At 42.4% G+C, this 19933-nt stretch overlaps 1 protein-coding gene across 4 annotated transcripts; it reads left to right on the forward strand.

The window, feature by feature from the left end:
* The first annotated feature begins 102 nt into the window (after positions 1-102).
* On the forward strand, positions 103-18918 carry LOC117851287 (uncharacterized). Of its 4 annotated transcripts, XR_011898016.1 has the most exons (43): positions 103-315; positions 425-506; positions 711-788; positions 883-963; positions 1245-1321; positions 1405-1459; positions 1602-1650; positions 1928-2065; positions 2151-2232; positions 2417-2495; positions 2713-2756; positions 2917-3111; positions 3477-3552; positions 4109-4189; positions 4306-4386; positions 4721-4797; positions 4880-4934; positions 5027-5075; positions 5202-5339; positions 5577-5658; positions 5741-5819; positions 6023-6069; positions 6207-6421; positions 6538-6625; positions 6711-6830; positions 6915-7033; positions 7102-7174; positions 7251-7370; positions 7675-7743; positions 7895-8065; positions 8148-8195; positions 8345-8486; positions 9285-9382; positions 9729-9873; positions 9963-10048; positions 10143-10253; positions 10517-10591; positions 10729-10794; positions 10916-11104; positions 11199-11309; positions 11441-11521; positions 14234-14409; positions 14485-16539. XR_011898016.1 is itself a non-coding variant. In XM_072293119.1 (42 exons), the coding sequence occupies exons 1-42, from the start codon at positions 193-195 to the stop codon at positions 14339-14341; spliced, it is 4083 nt and encodes a 1360-aa protein (XP_072149220.1). In that variant the 5' UTR covers positions 103-192; the 3' UTR covers positions 14342-16541. The 4 variants fall into 4 exon arrangements, 3 of the variants coding, with proteins under 3 accessions (XP_072149220.1, XP_034588973.1, XP_034588972.1); XM_072293119.1 differs by having other exon boundaries at positions 14234-16541; XM_034733082.2 differs by lacking the exons at positions 14234-14409; positions 14485-16539 and adding an exon at positions 11611-12407 and having other exon boundaries at positions 104-315.
* The last annotated feature ends 1015 nt before the right edge of the window (positions 18919-19933 follow it).

Raw genomic sequence — 19933 nt, forward strand, 5'->3', positions numbered from 1 at the left:
ACCGGACCCACCTGCCGGTGACACGAATCGCCCGAGTGGGAAAAAAAAAAAAGGAAGTCTCCAACAGTGACATCCTCGTGCCGGTGGCCCATTTCGCTTGCTCACTCGATCCGCTTCCCTGCTTCCGCTCCGCTCCGCTCTGCTTCGGGTCCTCGCCGGCGGGAGCAGAGCACACCCACCCCGCGCGGAGCGATGTCATCGGCCGCGGCCGCGGCTGCCATGGCCTTCGTCGGCTGCGACGAGCTCAGCGTCGAGCTCGCCGCCTCCTTCCTTCGCTCCGGCGCCTGCGTCCGCTGCTTCGTCCCCGACCCCGAGGTCCGTCTCTGCTCCCCCCCCATCGCCGCCCTTCCGCGCTTCCTCCTCCCGCATGTCGCTTCGTTTCTCCCGGATGGTCACGAGTGGTTAATTGGTGACTCACGCGCAGGCGGCGGACCAGTCGGCGTCGGCGGCGCTCGCGGAGTTGAGCGGCTTGCTCCGGTGCGCGAGCCCCGCGGAAGCGGCCCGAGGTGATCCTGCACTCTCGAGCTCCAGTACTGGCCCGTTTTGATTCGAGATGGAGGCATACGGGTGGTGTGCGTGATGAGTGGGTGTGGGTCGGTAGGCGTTGGGAAAGCTGCTACGCTTCGTGCGTGCGTGCGAGGCGTTTGTTGGAATGCCGGCCGAGGAGGTCATGCTCAGCTGATCGATCGCATACCTATCGGTGACTGCAGATTCCGAGTTGGTGATCGTGCTGACCGACGCGGATGGGGTTGATGAGCTGTTCTTCGGAGTTGAGGGTATAGCGGAAGGTACGTGTGGGTCTTTTATCAGTTTGACTTTTGCATGCCACCCTTGTGTTGGGAACAAGTGGTAATTTGTGCCATGTTTGTTTGAGCATTGTAGGTTTGAGCCAGGGTGCTGTTGTATTGATTCGGTCGACACTGCTTCCTAGCCAGCTGGAGAAGCTGGATCAGAAACTTGCAGGTAAAATGTTTTGTTTGTTGACTCGCCTGCAGGACCTCCTGTAGTAAGACTAAGACGTCTAGGTGCACTTTAATTACTAGGTGTAGCAAAGCTGCGCATTTAAAAACCCAACACTCGTGTATAATTTTATGAGTTTATATTTGACTTTATTATTAAAGGGAGCACATTTGACAATTTGAATGCTGTGTCCAAAGGTCACATGTATACCTTTTTTCTCTATGAATGTACTATACCCATTGCGATCACAGAGGATGTTATTTTGGAGATGAATGACTGTGCAGATGAAAAGAAGGATGTCCTTCTTCTTGATGGGTACATTTTCAGTGGTCTTTCTGATGAATTGAAGCAACATATTGTTGTAAGCAGTGCACTTATGAGAATTGGTCTTGCATGCATGTATGTTTCCATTTCTCTTATCATTATTTACTTTAAGAATATCAGGTTGTAGCATCTGGGAGACAGGATGTAGCAGAAAGAGCAAGACAGTTTTTCAATGGTAAGTTCAAATATCTCTGTTCACTAATATTCCAGTCTTCTGTCATATCTTATGATATGCGCAAGGTGTAAGAATGCTAATACTTTTATTTTTTTTGGTGGGAGGGAGCTAAAACTTTAATATATTTTCTGAATCTTTTCAGGTCTAGACAAAACCATTTACTTTGCTGAAGGTGAATTTTGCACTAGCAGGTTGCTCTCCCTTTCTGACAAGAGTAATAATATTTTTTCTGTTCAAGACTATGTAGCAGAGTTGCATATCTTATCATCAATGAAGGACAAACAGTCCAATATAAACCTATAGCCATGCTATGGAACATCTACCACAAAAGCTATATTCATACCAGTTAATGAAACTACTATACATCAATGTTAACTATACATATCATTTCACTGTGCATTCTTTGCTAATTAACATGTAAAAGGCACTCCAGTGCCTTTCCTCACTATGTATATCATTTGTCTGCAGCAAAATTAGGCTAGTGAATGATTTGCTGGAGAGCATTCATTTTATTGCATCTGTTGAAGCAATGTATCTTGGTGTTCGAGCTGGGATTCATCCATCTATTATCTATGACATAATATCAAATGCTGCTGGAAGCTCAAGGTTATGGGAGTTTTTCTATTGTCTGTGTTATATCTAATAAATAATACTTGACTTTTTTTTCAAGTAAAAGTTTATATGATTACAGGATATTTGTGGAGTTAGTTCCTAAACTTCTGACTGAGGATCCTTTGCTTATTGACTTTTTAAACTCGTCAAAGAAAAGTGCAGTAAGTTCCTGTTCTTTTTCTTATGAGAGTTGCAGGCAATTTCATGCTTACTTTCACGTTCTGGTCCTCTTAATCATTTATACGTGCCATTCTGATATTGCTAACAGAAAAAGAATTATCACTACTGCATGGCCGAATGCTTCCAGTTCTGAACTTCTAACAGTTTCACTTTTATAAAACATAGAGCTATGTGATGGATATGGCTAAAGCAGTAACGTTTCCACTGCCACTTCTGGGTGTTGCTTATCAACAATTGATACATGGTATGCTCAAAGCTTTTTTACATGTCAGCCTATTTGCTAGCCAGAGTGGATAGCATATGCGAAAACACTGTCCTAATGTCATTAATGTTTGGAATCAAAAGCTTGAGATAATCCATCCATGTGTACTATCTGCATTGCTTTCATAACAGAACTACAATTTCTGCAAGCTTGCTTATGCTTTTTTTGGTTCATGCATTCTTCTCTGTAAAATTTGCAGGTTCTTCAGCAGTAATTGGAGATGGATCTGCCTCACCCCTGAAGGTGTGGAGTTGCTGTTTGCACTCAAGCTGCTTTATCCCCCCGTGCCCCTTCCCCCTCCCCCCCCCCCCCCCCCCCCCCCCCCCCCCCCCCCCCCCGACCCCATCCCACCCACCCACCCACACAAACAATCTATCTTAAAATTTGGAACTTAATATTTCAGGTTTGGGAAGCATCATTTGGAGTAAACATCGTAGATGCTGCCAGTCAACAAATCTATGATGCGAGCAAATTAGCTGACCAGCTTGTTATGGAATCTAAAGCAGCAAAGCGGATTGGCTTCATTGGTCTTGGAGCTATGGGCTTTGGAATGGCATCTCATTTGCTGAAATCAGGGTTCCATGTTGTTGCTTATGATGTGAGAACTCTTTTGACTTTCTTATCCTTCCCAACTTCATAATTAGCTCTCTGTGTTGTTGCGGTAAGGGAAAAAGCACTAGACACGAGTTTTTTCTTTCCAATTGCACATGTGTTGTTTTAACATGTTTAGTATGCCAGAAATCTGAACAATTCTCTCGATGATTGCTGGATTCAATCACTCATCATAGGCTTTTGGCTGTTACCTGTGTTAAGCGTAACAATGAATGCATTAGATTTAGGTTTTGCTGTAACGACTTTACATGAGTATGTCTATGATAGAGCTGCTACATGGAAACCCTGCCCTCCTTTTCTTTGTTTGTGTGCGTGCCCTCAATGAATAGCTTTTCTCTATTTCCCATTTAGGTCTACAAGCCAACAATGGCCAGGTTTGAAGATTTAGGAGGATCAACAAAAGGTTCTCCGGAGGAAGTAGCAAAAGGTGACAAGTTTTTGGCATATGTTCTACAAATGTGCATCCCATAAAGTTCTCTGAATCATAATTTTATATTTGCCATGTAAATTAATTTGGCTGGACATAACTGTCAAAACGTGTTCTAATGTAAAAATGTAATCCTGTATCATTCAATCTTTCAGGATAGATCATCTGTATCTAATTAGTTTTTATTTACTCATATGACCATATAACTTTTTCTTGGGAAGTATTCATGTACAAGGCAGGGACGAAGCTAGGATTTAAAGATGAAGGGAGCCAGCTATGTTAATTCATAGATTAAATACTAAACATGCATCTAATTTGTTCTTAATCTAAATGTATTCAATAGAAAAAATAAGACCATGAGGGGGGCCATGGCTCCGTCTCTGGTACAAGGTATGAACACCAATGTAATTGAGAGCATACAACTGGTCCTATCTGTTCAACTACAAGAGTGGTTAAACAAACACTGATACCTTGCACAAAGTTTTAGCTAACTAGTTATTACTTGTTAGAGACAGCATTTATGATGTACTAACCAGTAACCACAACCTTATTGCAGATGTGGAAATACTTATTATCATGGTTGCAAATGAGTTTCAAGCTGATAGTGTTCTTTATGGAAATGCTGGTGCTGTACCAGGTAATCTGTAAGAGCTTGCCCCTTCTGTTCTGACTTTGCATAGTAAATGCATCTACGAAGTTGGTTTACTGTTTGATGAGCTTCAATTGCACTACTGTGAATGTCCTTGTTTTCAGTGCTGTCAGCTGGAACATCTGTCATCCTATCTTCTACAGTTTCTCCTGGATTTGTGATCCGCCTCAACAAGAGATTAGAAGGTAGCAGCTCTTAGCAAGTTTTACTAACCCAAAAATAAGGTTTTAGGGTATTTTCAAATTGTTTGCAAGGTTTATTTATTTATCTTGCTGGTTCTATCTTCTAGGAGCCCCAATGTTTATTAATGTTGCTCCATGTTAATTTTTTTTAAAAAAATAGAGAACAATTTGCAATAACTTGGTATTGATTGTATTGAAACCATCTGTTATAGCCATGGAGACTATAGCTTTTAGAAGTGATGGTGTTGCTAAGTGTTTTTATGTTCGAAATTTAGCATGCTGTGTATGGATTTCTGCGATTGAAAGGTTTAGTGTGATTGACTATACTTCCATACAGCTGAATGCCGAGATATAAAGTTGGTTGATGCTCCGGTATCTGGTGGTGTCAAAAGGGCAGCAGATGGGACACTAACTGTATGATACAATAATACATCAATTTAATATGGACATGATGTTATAGCCCTAATTGAAATGACGTTGTTCATTATTTTAACAGATAATGGCTTCAGGAACAGATGAAGCTCTGCATGGCACGGGTGCTGTTCTATCAGGTAATAAACAAGACTACCTGAACACCATAATATGTTAGTTCCTAGACAAACATCTAGAGATTGTCCAGTGGCTTATCAGTTTTACATAACAGCACTAAGTGAGAAATTGTATATCATCAAAGGAGGATGTGGAGCTGCAAGGTGATTCTTCTTGGCTTGCAGCTTTTTATCAGCACTGAGTGGTTTTTTACATGATATACACTTGAAACGAATTATTATTAGTTTTTTTTTTGCATAAATGGGTGTATATTTTCTCGTTCTTTCCAGCTCTGTTAAGATGGTGAACCAACTTCTTGCTGGGGTTCATATAGCCTCAGCAGCTGAAGCCATGGCATTTGCTGCTCGACTAAATTTGAGAACAAGAAGAGTTTTCGAAATTATGCAACACTCAAGAGGTTATTCATGGTATATTTATTTGATTATTTCTTTAGTCATGGTCACATCTCAATCCTTCCGTTTTAAACTTGGATTTCTTTTTATCATGTTGGTTGACTAGCAAACTGATAAGCAAAAAATTTGAAACATTCAATGCATCTAGTTTTTGCTAACTAACAGCTCTTTAGGTTCTATAATTTAATATGTATACGATGCTTTTACACTTTATAATGTGTTAAGCTGACACAATCAGTATCCATCCTGCAGGATGTTTGGAAATCGTGTGCCACACATGCTCGATAATGATTATACACCCTATTCTGCAGTGGATATATTTGTCAAGGATCTTGTATGGATAACCATCCTTTAACTTATTGATGTTCTTAGTTACTATCAGCATATTATAAAAGCTCGTATCTTGTCCTTTACAGGGTATAGTATCTTGTGAAAGTTCCAATTCGAGGATCCCAGTGCATGTCTCTAATATTGCTCATCAGCTATTTATTTCAGGTTGTTTTTCTGTAAGAAAACAAAGAACTCTCATTTAATTCTGGATTTTTGTTCCAGATGGTTCTTGCTTTTACATGAAAAATGTCCTGAGCAATGACATTGCATCGTATTCTAGAAATTAAACATCAAGCAGTATCTTTTCCTTGGATAACAAATGATAAATTGTGGTGCTACTGTTTAATTTGGTGATGCATTTATAACAGGATCTGCTTCTGGGTGGGGCCGATATGATGATGCTGCTGTTGTCAAGGTGTGTATTAGTTCTTTAGGAAGTTGAAATTTGATCAGGCTGGAATATGACAACCCTAATTTGATCAACCACTCAATCTTTACTAATTTATTGTACATAAATTTTATATCGCTCTGATAAGAGGGTTGTAACTGCAGGTCTATGAGACATTAACTGGTGTTAAAGTAGAAGGGAAGCCTCCCATGCTTAGTAAAGAAGATGTCCTTCGTTCTCTTCCTGCTGAATGGCCAGAAGATCCAATGGATGATATTGTTTCTATTACATCTTGTAGTAGCAAAAAGATTCTTGTAGTTTTAGATGATGATCCAACTGGGACGCAAACAGTACATGATATAGAAGTTTTAACTGAATGGTAAAACTCGGAATTTATGTTTTGTTTAGTCCACTAGCATAAATTTATATATGAGCTTCATTCATGTTCTTTAAATACATGGTTTCTTAAGCCTAGCATGGAATTTGAAACTGCAGGCCTGTTGAAGCTCTTGTCGAACAGTTTCTGAAGCTACCAACTTGCTTTTTTATTTTGACAAACTCCCGTTCAATGACTGCTGATAAGGTAAGGGAATGATGTTCTAAGCAGTTGATTAGTTAAATTTGGAGCCCCTTTAAACATATATATTTAACTGTTTCCACTGTAATAGGTCATGTTGCTAGTACAAACTATCTGCAGAAATCTCGAAGCTGCAGCAAAGAATGTCCCTGGTGTTAGTTATACAGTGGTCTTGAGAGGTGATTCAACTCTACGTGGTCATTTCCCAGAGGTTAATATCCAAAGTCGTATATGTTTTGATTTTTTTTCTTCTCTCTTTCATTTCCATGTTCATCTTTCTTCTTCTGCTTTCCAGGAAGTTGATGCAGCTGTCTCAGTATTAGGGGAGATGGATGCTTGGATAATCTGTCCATTTTTCCTCCAAGGTGGACGATACACTATTAATGACATCCACTATGTTGCAGACTCTGACAGGTAATTTATGCAAACTATTTAAATAAGAAATATCACAAAAGATTGATGGCGCCAATATTATCAACCAGATTAATACCTGCTGGTGAAACTGAGTTCGCCAAGGATGCAACTTTTGGCTATAAATCCTCCAATCTCAGACAGGTCAGTTTCTAGAGGTATTGCTTTGGTAAATGGAAGAGTAATACCTAAGAACTTTTTTTTGTACTTGAACATGTAGTGGGTTGAAGAGAAGACTAGAGGACGCGTTTCCGAGAAACAATTATCAACAATTTCCATAGATCTCTTGCGTAAACAAGGACCAAATGCAGTCTGTCAGCATCTCTGTAGCTTGGAGAAGGTATTGCATAAAATGTTATTTCATGGGAAAGTTAATTTGTTATTCACTTTTTTTTTCAGAAACTCGCTGTCTAAATTAACAAACCTTTTGTAGTGTGCATTGTGAATGCACCTGTCATCATTAGCCAAACAAGAACGAAGTGGCTAAGTACTATTATACTTTCCCTAAACAATTGCACTTTCACTTAAGAACCTCTTGAACTTTTCCATTAATCCAATCACAATATTACCATAATCCTAATTTTCTTGTTATTCCTTCTGTTCTTGGTTCACAAATTTTCTGACAAGGTGCTTTTGTGTTGTAGGGCTCTGTGTGCATCGTCAATGCTGCTAGTGAGAAGGACATGGCTGTATTTGCTTCTGGAATGATTCAGGTATGTTCTGTCACTCCATTTTTAGAAATACCACTTGCACATAGTATCAAATTTCTATCAAGTGATATATGATAATATCTTACTCTAGCATGTGCGTCGGTGCTCCATTTGTATCTGCTTTTGTTCTTTTCTTATTATGTTAATTTGACAGGCTGAATTGAAAGGAAAGAAATTTCTGTGCCGCACTGCTGCAAGTTTTGTAAGTGCAAGGATTGGGATCAAGCCAAAGCCACCTATCTGTCCAATTGACCTAGGCTTAAAAAGAGCTTTAACTGGAGGCCTCATAGTTGTTGGTTCCTATGTGCCAAAAACTACAAAGCAGGTCAAACTTCTGACGGTTTAAGATTCTCTCTGTTTTTTCTTTTTTCAGATTGAATTTTCTCATGTATATTTGCATTTATTAGGTTGATGAGTTGCGGTCACAGTGTGGGTCATCCCTTCGAGTAATAGAGGTAACTCATATTTTTGCCCTCATGCCTAAGCATGAGACATTGACATCTCCCAGGATCAGATCTAAATAGTTTATTTATATTGTGTTTTAAATTTGGACTGTTTTATTTGAGATCATCTCTATACAATGTGTTCTCTTGCCTCTTTATAGGTGTCTGTTGAGATGGTTTCAATGAAATCAACGGAGGACAGAGACCAAGAAATCAGCCGAGTTGTTGAACTAGGAAATGCTTACATACAATCCAGAAAAGACACTCTAGTTGTCACCAGTCGCCAGCTCATTACTGGAAAAAGTTAGCATCTTTCTGCTTCCTCTACATCCTATTATATTGTTGCTTAGCATAACAGTGATGAAGCTTGGATGCAGTCTTGTAGCTTCTTAATGTCCTAAATTCCTTGAGCCACGTGCCACTTGTCAAGTGTGAGCAAATTGTGCAGTGTAGAGGATCAGTAATAGCATGTTAAGCATCATGACAAAGAGTGCCTTTATCTATTATATAAATAAGACCCAAGGTGAACAACCGTACCAATGATATCATGCTTTCTTAGCATTTTTTGTTGGCACATAGGAGGAGATACTTCTACCCAAGTTTAAGACATGATCTGAGACACTATGGGAAGGCCAACCAAACTTTGTCATGGATAAGCTGAAAATGCTGATTCTGTCGAAGTCAATCACACAGATATACCACGGAGTTCTGTATAATTTTGTTTATTTAGGAATTAGGAGTTCTGTATTTACAGGCAAGCCCAAAGAAGTGGATTATTCAAATCAATTAAATAGAGCATCTCTAATGAGCATTATAACCTTATATAACATCAGAAGATTAGCCAAATCAACTCTGTAGGACAGAAAATTCTGTGCTGGAGTCTAAAAACCTATGTTTTCCAAAATATGATGTATACCTACTGATGCTATCTCCTTGAGCTGATAACCATTAGCAGCCCATGACTTATGTCTGGTAACTGATATCTCCCTATTCTCTTTCTATGCGAAACATAAGAAATGCTTTTTTCTTCATTTGATGTTTGTCATGAAATAGTTTGTACCTCCTTATAGAGCTAAAAGGAGAATACCTATTGTGTTGCAGCTCCTGAAGAAAGCTTAGAAATTAATTGTAAAGTGAGTTCAGCGCTAGTGGAGATTGTGAGAAGGATTGATAGTAAACCTCATTACATCATCGCAAAGGTAAAAGTTAAATCTTAAATGGATATTTTTTATCCTCCTAACCATATCAACTTGTTATTTGTTACTTAGTTCATCATACTGCACCTGATATACATGTAGGTAATTTGCTGCAGCTTTTCATGAATTTGCCATTTCTGGAATAATTGCTGTTCAATCAATGCATTGGTTCTGTTTTCTTTGGCTTTTACTATTAAGTACTTAACGGAACTTTGAGATGGAGTTACACTTCAATCCATCGGAACAAAACCAATGCATACATGTTCTACTGTTCTAGTTGTGAAACAAAAAGATCAGTTGTGAATGAAATTGACTTCTGAAATAACTTTTTATAATGTCATTCACATAGGGAGGAATCACGTCATCTGATATTGCTACAAAAGCTTTGGAAGCTCGGCGTGCCAAAGTAATGGGACAAGCATTAGCTGGTGTACCATTGTGGCAGCTTGGTCCTGAGAGTAGATTCCCCGGTGTACCTTACATTGTTTTTCCTGGTGATAAACATTTCAGTTCATAATCCATACCAACACATAAACATAATATAACCTTTTAGCTGAAGGTACTATCTTAATCCTCTAAACAGGTAATGTTGGTGATAACAGTGCTCTTGCTAAAGTGGTAAAAAATTGGGCTTCCCCATCTAGAAGTTCTACAAAAGAACTTCTTCTTGTAAGATTCTCTCCATTTCAACATCTTATCAAGGCTAATTTGGGGATGATTTACTCGTTTTAGATTCTATGTTGACCATTTTCTTATTGTAAAGAATGCGGAGAAGGGTGGTTATGCCATTGGTGCTTTTAATGTGTATAACCTTGAAGGAGTTGAAGCCGTTGTTGCAGCAGCAGAGGCTGAAAATAGTCCTGCAATCCTGCAGGTTAGAAACTTCAATATGCTGATTTTTCAGAAATCATGTAATGCAGAAAACATAATGAAACATTTTAGGTCACATGGATAGAAGCAGTACCACATATTTTTCGAAAATCACATAATGCAGAAAACATAATTTAACATGTTAAGTGCTCATGGATAGAAGCAGTATCACATAGCTCTTGATTGTGGGCTCCATGGGAATATGAAAATTTAGTAGATAGCATTTTTTTCTCAACTTATACCTTGATTATTGTGGTTGCCATTTAGATTCATCCCAGTGCTCTGAAGCAAGGTGGAGTCCCATTGGTAGCGTCCTGCATTGCTGCTGCAGAACAATCCAGTGTAAGAGAAACTTGAGAATTTACAATTTTCAAATAACATTTCACAAATTAAAATGTCAATAATCTTAAATAAGATATTTTTTAAAAAAAATTGGTTAGTTCTCTAGAGGTAAGCATTCTGTGATTCTCTTATCGCAGGTGCCTATAACTGTTCACTATGATCATGGCACTTCCAAATCAGACTTGCTTCAAGCTCTTGAGATGGTATGTGAAGAAAATCCACCTCAAATATAAACTACCAAAATATGCACATGCATTTCCTAACCATGAACACTTAATCTTGAGTTTTTCTCCTGGTCCGATACTGTGACCCTTGAATTTTCAGGGATTTGATTCAGTCATGGTTGATGGTTCCCATCTAACTTTAGGGGAGAACATCTTATACACAAAGAGCATATCTTCCTTGGCTCATGCAAAAGGTTTACTTGTGGAAGCTGAATTGGGTAGACTCTCAGGATCTGAAGATGGCTTGACAGTTGAAGAATACGAAGCGAGATTTACTGATGTTGCTAAGGTGCAATTCTTCTGTAACAGTGTGAACTGAGTGGCTTTATATTGCTATACTTGTGGTGCCTATTTCTTAAAACGTATGTGGTATATATTTCCAGGCTGAGGAATTTATTGATGAGACAAGCATTGATGCTCTAGCAGTTTGCATTGGAAATGTTCATGGAAAATATCCATCGAGTGGACCAAATCTCAGGCTTGACTTGCTAAAGGTCAGACAAATTCAATTACACTTGCATGTCGAACGTCTCATGAAAAATTTATTAGAGAGAGATATTGTTCTATTGCCTGCTTTAATTTGAGTAATCCTTACAAAATCAGCACATTCTTTAATTAACGACAGGACCTTCGTGCATTAACCTTAAAGAAAGGAGTTAGCTTGGTTCTCCACGGAGCATCTGGTCTTCCTCATGAGCTTGTACAGGTGCATTACATTTTTTCAGTTTTTCTTTCTCAGATGGGAGGGTGCGAGAGAGCTGCATGTCATTTCATTTTTTTTCTCGAACTACGCAGGAGAGCTGCATGTCATTTCATTAAGAGAGAAAAGAGAGTACAAAGAAAGGGGGGAAGCCCCAAACTAAGTACAGAACACACCCCAACACACACAAAACACAACACACACCACCCACAGAAGGATCACCTCTGGAGCGCGACAAAGAAATAGGAAAACGAGACCCTAAAACACCAAGCCTAAGCAGCTGGTGTAAGCGACCTAGCAAGCAACTCTCTGAGTTTAACAGCTCCTGCCAAGCACCAAAGGGTGCATTCATTTGTTATAGCCTGAAGGAGAACCTGGGTGTTAGGGAGAGCGCCCTCAAACACACAGGAATTTCGATGCTTCCAAATTTCCCACGCCACCAAAATGATGAGGGAATTCAAACCCTTGCGCAACTCTTTTGGTGCTGCTCTGATTACTCTTCCCCACCAGGCCAAGAAACTAGATGAGTCAAGCGGCACATCAACAACCGGATTTAGATGTAAGAAGACCAAAGACCAAATCTGTTGGGTAAAGACGCAGGATAACAGCAAGTGATTGGCTGTTTCTTGTGCCTGATCACAGAGCAGGCAGGCAGGGTGATGCTGCAGCCCCCTACTGGCCAGCCTGTCAGCAGTCCAAAGCCTCCGCTTAATGGCCAGCCAAACAAAGAATTTGCAGCGTAGAGGAGCCCAACTTCGCCAAATTCTTCTCCATGGGATAAACTTGATAGAGCCAATGAAAAAGGCTTCATATGCTGACTTGCTGGTGTATATACCAGATTGGGTCAGCTTCCAATGATATTGGTCTGGGGTATTCTGTTGTAAGATCACTCCGTCCAATTGGTCCCAAAGCAGCTGGTGCTCCATCAGGACCTCAACTGAGAGGCCTCCTCTAATATCTGACACCCAGCACCTATTGGAGAGAGCCTGAGTGACTGTTCTAGATTTGACAATTCTCTTAGGAATATTCTGGAACAGATTTGGAGCTATTTCAGCCAAGGTCTTTCCCTCCAACCATCTATCTTTCCAGAAGAGAACTGTCTCACCATTACCAACCACTGAGACTACTGCCATATTAAACAAGGCTTGAGCTTTGTGAGGCACCTGGATGTGCAGACCAGCCCAAGGACATGAAGGATCTGTTTTTTGCACCCAAAGTCACCTATCCGCAAGGCCAAGCCAAAGGATTCAAGGTTGTGGATGCCCAGACCTCCATATTCCAAAGGGCGCTGTACCTTTTCCCATGAAACCAAACAGTTCCCTCCATTTGCCTGTTCCTGCCCTTTCCAAAGAAAGCCGCGCCGTTTCTTGTCAATTTCTTTGACAACCCATTTGGGTAGATCAATAGCAATCAGATGGTGAATCACAGATGCAGTTAGAACCACCCTAGTCATAATCAGACGGCCTGATCTATTCATCAGAGAAGCTTTCCAGCTTGGGAGGTAATCAGCAACCTTATCAATTAGGGGCAGAAGGACTTCCTTAGTTGGTTTTGTTATTGTGAGGGGCAAACCAAGATAAGTACATGGAAACTCCTTTGTTGTACATGCCAGTAGCTCAGAAGTTAGGTGTATCTCTTCCTGCGAGCAATGAATAGGGAAAGCTGAACTTTTGGCGAAGTTAGTATGAAGCCCAGATGCATGACCAAAGATATCAAGTATCAGCTTTATCACTCGGAGGTCTTCTTGGTTTGGACGTAGAAAATTGACTGCATCATCGGCGTAGAAAGATGCCCTGTTTAAGACCTGCTGGACAGCAAGAGGTTGCAAAAGGTGTTGGTGGCATATTTGATCAAAGAGTTAACACCTCCATAACCAAAATGAATAACATAGGCGAGAGCGGGTCTCCCTGCCTGAGACCACGGTGGTGGAAGAAACCAGCCCCCAGCTCACCATTAACAAGCACCTAAGTAGATGATGTGGACAGAATCAGACATAACAGGTTACACCATCGTTGGCCAAAACCTAAATGACGAAGCACTTCCAAGAGAAAAGGCCATGAAACCGAGTCAAAAGCTTTGGAGATATCCAATTTAAGAAGAATATGAGCTTTTTTTTTGTCATGCAACACCTTGACCATCTGCCGGACAAAAAGAAAATTATCATGGATGTTCCTTCCTTTAATGAATGCACTCTGATTGGGAGGGATCAAGCTTGGCAATAGAGGGGCTAATCGATTTATGATTTTGGTAACCAGTTTAGCAAAACTGTGAATCAAACTTATGGGTCTGAAGTCTTTGACTGAGAGGGCATCCTGTTTTTTGGGCAAAAGAGAAATGAAAGCTGTGTTGAGTAGCCTGAAACGAGACACATGACCTCGATGAATAGTCAACAGAGCCAACATGATGTCCTCCTTGATAATATTCCAGCAAGATTTATAAAATCTGCCGGTGAATCCATCTGGTCCTGGGGCCTTGTCCAAGGGCATCTCCTTAACTGTGGCCCACACCTCCTCTTCTGTGAAAGGAACTTCCAATGAGGACAGATCATGCTGTTGGATCCCAATTTCAGCAAAATCTATGGTATGTTCCCGTTCCTCAGCCGTGCCCAACAAATCTTCATAGAACTGAACCACTGCTTCCTGTTTATCCTTTTGATCGAAGACAGTTTGATCGCCCACTTGTAATTTAGCAATGAAATTCTTTTTCTTCCTGTATCAGGCTTGCTGGTGGAAAAAGGATGTATTAGCATCTCCTTCCTTGAGGTATAGCACTCTAGAACGGAGGCGAGCAATAGTCTGTTCCAGAGAGGCCAAGCCCAAACAGTGAAGCTTAAGTTTTTTCCTCAACCAGTCCTCACTAGGAGAAAGATCCCTGGAATCTCTAGCAATCTTAAGGTGACGAAGAATTTCTTTGGCCGTTCCCAGCTGGAGCTTGACATTACCGATTTTTCATTGGCCCCATTTATGCAGGTCCCTGGTAAGTCTCTGTAGTTTGAGGAATAGGCGCTCCACCGCACACGGAAGATTGTACTGGAGCATTCCAGTTTTGCTGGACCGCTTCTGAGAAACCGGGAAGTTTAGTCCAGAAGCTCTCAAAATGGAATCTGCGCTTGCCACTTGTACTGACCTTCAGTCCCAAAACAAGGGGGCAATGGTCAGAAACAACAGAAGCATTGCTTTGCAGGACCGCATCAGGGAAAATATTCTCCCAATCAAGACAGCAGAAAGCTCTGTCAAGCTTCACGAGGGTGGGTGAGGATCTTTCATTTGACTAGGTATATTTTCGCCCTAAAAGCGGTATTTCCTTGGCCTCCACATCATCCAGAAAGCGCCTGAAACGACCCATCATGGCACGATCCAAGTTGGCATTGTTTTTATCAGTAGCTTGGTAAATTAAGTTGAAATCCCCTACAATCAGCCACGGACCCATACATAAAGCTCTCACATCCCGAAATTCTTGCAAAAAAGCTATCTTATCTTCATCTTGAGGCCCATATACCCCTGTAAACCACCAGTTACGACCTTCTTGTTCCTCAAAATGGACAGAGACAGAGAAGTTGTCAACTCTAGAGGCTAGAATCTGACAGATATTACTCTTCCAGGCAATCAATATTCCTCCTCTTGTACCAATTGCTGGCAGTGCCACATATTTATCATAAGCAGTGCTGAATACAGTGAGGAAAATACGCTGGTTCATAACAGCAACTTTGGTTTCTTGAAGACAAACCACTAGAGCATTTGTAGACCGGATGACTTCACCAACAGCATTACATTGGATTTTTTGATTAAGACCACACACATTCCAGATCAGAATAGAAGACGGATTCATTGTTAACACAGTAATGGAGAGACGACCATCAGCCAGCAGACAGGGATTACAGGATGTCCCCTGCTCGTACCTGAGAGTCTTCTTCGAGGCTCCAGCCAAAGATTGCCGCCATGGCAGCCACATGATTGTCCGCGAAACGACTTCCCATGATCTTGAAATATGCATCCTGGGTCTTGGGATCAATTTTTGCTTTGCACTCAAACCCCAAACACCGCATCACTCTCCTTTGGGATTTAGTAGTGATAGGCCCCGGGGAACAAGGGTCAGCACCTGCCACCCTTCTGCTTCGCCGAGGTAAAGAGCCCGGAGCCGCAGCTTTGATACGCCTCTTGTGAATTACAGGCTGCGGAAGGAGCATTTCGGTTGGCTTGCGAACCTTTGAGAGTTAGGGGACTGCCGGTGTTGAGGTAGCGATGTCAGCAACGTCCCCGGAGATTGCGGAGGTAGGGGGGCTTGGTACGGACGCGCGAGCGTGAATACACCCGCAGTGCCCCAATCCCGGAGCCTCCAAAAGTGGAAGTGGGGGGCGCCGCCGTCCGGTCTGGAGACAGAGCAGGCGTCGCCGGCGTTGTCGTCATCTCACTGAGTTGCTCGACAGTGGTTGAGGGCCGGAAAGGATGACCCATGAGAAAGTTTTCCGTTACAGGGTCATCCACTAGCAATTGGGCCGTTTCATCAGGCCTGTCATCCAGCCCAACAGCAGAAACAACCCGAGAGTTCACCAGGGGCCCATCCTCACCCGAAGATGACTCGCGGGCAACAGGTGCGGACGAGCGGAAGGTAGAAAGCCCCGGGAAAACGGCGACAAGTTGGGGCGCTTCAATCAACGAGGGCATCGCCAAATCCTCTTTGTCCAAGCCAAAACGCTGGGCAATCGTGGCCTTGATGGATTCTGGCGACTCATTGAGATAATTCCCGAACACTGACACAACCAGGGCACGAGAAAGCTCTTTCTCCCGTTGCACTAGGGTAACTGAGCGATCGATGATCCATTGAGGTCGCACCACCGGGGCTTGCTCCTCGTCGCTGGATGCCGAGAGGGGAGCATCACCGGCAACCACCTCATCAGGGGAGGTGTTGGGGACGCTGGACGAAGCTTGACAGCACCAGCATCCGCACGCTGCCCCCGGCTTCGGCGCCGTCGTCATCGTCCCGGAGCTCCCGCTTCATCTCCGGCATCCTGGAGGCTCGCCATGGAACACACAGGGGTAGGGGGCGCCGCCACGCAGGACCTCACCGGCCGCCAGACCATCCAATGACCTGAGGAGGATTCCGGGTGTGGCGCCGAAGGTTGGCGCCGGCAGACGTAGGAACGGTGACCGATTACTCGGCAATGGAAACAACGTGGCGCCGAGCGGTAGCCGGCGGCCCGGTGCTCCGACGAGAAGCAGTTGAAGCATCTGCCTTGGACCGGTCGACGAGGCGGGTGAGCAGCACGCAGGCGCGCGCGGCGAGTACAACGACTCTCCGCCGTCCACCACCCCCCGTGTCTGGTCCACGACGAACACAGGGACGATCCTCGGACGCAGCACGATGCGGGTTGATGGCTCCTCCAGCGACAGGGCCAGCACGACGCAAGGCGGGGGTGCCTCCAGCTGCGGGGCCTGCGCGAGGCGAGGCGAGGTCGTCCCCAATGACGAGGCCAGCGAGGTCACATGGTTGCAACGCTAGACCGCCGCCAGAGAAGCATCCTTGAGAAGAGCATCCTTAAATGATAATGGGGACACGCCGGATTCGGCTTAGGAAGGCGAACCATCAAGCCACCATTGGGCCTTGGAACGACCAGTAGCCACCCCGAACGCGACTACCGGGCGGCGAGCAGGGGAAGGTGTTCCTGACGCCGGGAAGGAAGGAGCTGGTCTAGGGAACGTGGCCGCCGTGCCCGGAGTAGGCGCCGACGTGGGGCTGGTGGTAGGGGAGGCGTTGGGAAGGCGAGCGGGGGAGGGGGGGGGTTAGGACCTGAGCCATCGCGTGTCATTTCATTAAGAAGAAAGTACTAAAAGTACAACATATCACACACAAGACGCAAGATCCAAATACTCTAGACCACAGATACATGTGTGGCATGCTTAAACAAGGAAATGACCAAATCACAAGAACACCGACCCTAGAAAAGGGTCTAGACTCTAGAGGCCATGAGCCCCCAGATGTACAGCATATGGTTCTCTCCTCTACTTTCTGCACCACCAAAGACAGACTAGGGCTAGCATTGTTGAATACACAGTCGTCTGTGTTTTCCAAATCTCCCAAACTATTAAGATGATCAATTCAATTGACACCTTTTCGGTGCTCCTTGTCCAATCTCTTGAATGCCCTGTTCCACCAGCCAGAGAAGGAAGCAACATCTGGTTGTGGAGATATAGCCTGCAAGCCAATTTTCTGAAAAACAGTGTACCAAACTTCCCTCAAGACCACACACAAAATCAGCAGGTGGTTAATGGTTTCAGGGGATTGATCACAAAGTCGGCATGCCACTGGGTGTGGCACTCCCCACTTTGACAACCTATCAGCAGTCCAATAATGATTAAGGACAGCAAGCCATATGAAAATTTTGCGCCATAAAGGAACCCGAGACTTCCAAATCTGCTTCCATGGTGCAAATCTAATGGCCCTAGCAAAGAACACATAATAGATGCCAGAGCTTGAAAGCTTCCAAATATGCTGATCCTGGGCATCTAGCTGAAGGTGTGTGTTTTCTAGCATCTCCCAGAATCGGAAGTATATATTCATCCAATTCACTTACCAAGAGTTCTTTCAGTTTTTGATTCATTAGATTAGTGATGCTGTGGCTTGTAGCTATTGTTGCTAGAGTTTCCTCAGCCAACTCCCCTAAGAGGTCAAGGTGTTGGGTAAAAAGAAGGCAATCCATCACCCACCATTTTCTAAACTTACAGCAAAGCTAGTTTCTGCATTAGGCTCAACGTGGTATTGGAACTTATAATTTTTTGTTCCACTCATTTAAGGCATTAGCAATGGAAATTACCGACATACAGAAAGTTTTCCTATTGATGAGCTCATATTTCAAGAAGTATTGCTATGGTTGAATTGATTGTGGAAGTGTGGTAAATGATGTACTAATTTCTGGAGCAGGAATGCATAAACTTGGGCGTGAGGAAATTCAACGTGAACACTGAGGTCCGAAACAGCTACCTGGAGTCCCTTAAAAAGCCAGAAAAGGACCTCATCCAAGTTATGGCATCTGCTAAAGAAGCAATGAAAGCTGTCGTCGCAGAGAAGCTACACCTCTTTGGATCAGCTGGGAAAGCCTGAACGCAGCAGACCCCACACAAATAAGTGGCGCCGGCAACCCACACGACAGCTTCCTCTGTTTGGTACTAACGTTGTTCAGCCGCAGTACCTTCAAGCGAACTGCAGTTGGAGCCTATGTAATCTGAACTTCTGAATTTGGGACATTGGCTCAAGTGTTTCAGGGGAAATTCTGTCATTGTGCATACCTGCTACTTCATTGCAAGTTTGCAACATGATCAGATGGCACAATCAAGGCCTTTAGTAATAATGTTTTGTGGCAAAATGCTCCTTCGTTAATAAATGCTGGCGTGTTTATTGCCGTTCAATTGATGCGTCTTTATGCGCTCTTTCTTTTGGGAGCTTTCAATATACTGCATTTGTCTTTTGTGCAATGTAATACTATTCAATATACTGCTTTTTTTTATGGAAAAAATATGTATTTTTCATCACTCAAGTATTGCAAAAGTGTGACATTCATCCTTCAAATTTTATTGCTACAAATCAATCCCTTAACTAAATAAACTGGTACATTAATCATCATCACATTAGTTTAACAATGTTTTAGTACCATCTAGTGGTAGTTTATGCCACGTAATCATTTGACTAACCCTACTTAGCGATGTAATATGTAGAGGTGACGGTATAGAGCTCACAAAAAATTTAGTAACTCCTCTAAATTGGCTACCCATAAAAATTTAATTAGAAAAGTTAATGGAACCGATTCACACCGAAATATTATAGCAATTGACTCGACATTAGATGTGGCTAAGCGATGATTAATAAGATGATTACATGAACTAAATCGATGACCTAACCTGATATTATATGACACTAAATCATCGTTAAACAAGGTGGAGATGTAAATGCATCGGTTTAGTTAGTTAAGGGGTTGATTTGCACCAAATGAAATATTAGGGATGAATATCACACTATTGCAATACTTAATACACTTTTTCCTTCTTTATGTGACGTTCTAGGAACCTGTAAGAGTTTAAAATTTTTGACTAACTTCGTAAATACAAAATTAAAAATAAGTTGCAGGTGCTTGCATGAAGCCACCACGTTAGCAAATGATGAGCAAGGAAGCCTTTGGGTGGTGGAGGTATTTCAGAAACACATGTAGCTGCCTAAAAACTCGTTATATCTGTTCATTTCTATCATCATCGGAAAGATCTAAAAGAGACTAGCAATTACATCTTAGGAGATACCCAAAAACAGTGCCTTCTAAGTTATTTGGTATAGATATTATTTCTCAGCCATAAAGTACATTTCATAGAGGATGAAAAGAAGTTAACCATCAGAAGGTAGTCTTGCACTGTGATAACAGCATCAGATCTCAGG

This window comes from Setaria viridis, chromosome 4 (assembly GCF_005286985.2).
Source record: "Setaria viridis chromosome 4, Setaria_viridis_v4.0, whole genome shotgun sequence".
Classification (NCBI taxonomy): Eukaryota; Viridiplantae; Streptophyta; class Magnoliopsida; order Poales; family Poaceae; genus Setaria; species Setaria viridis.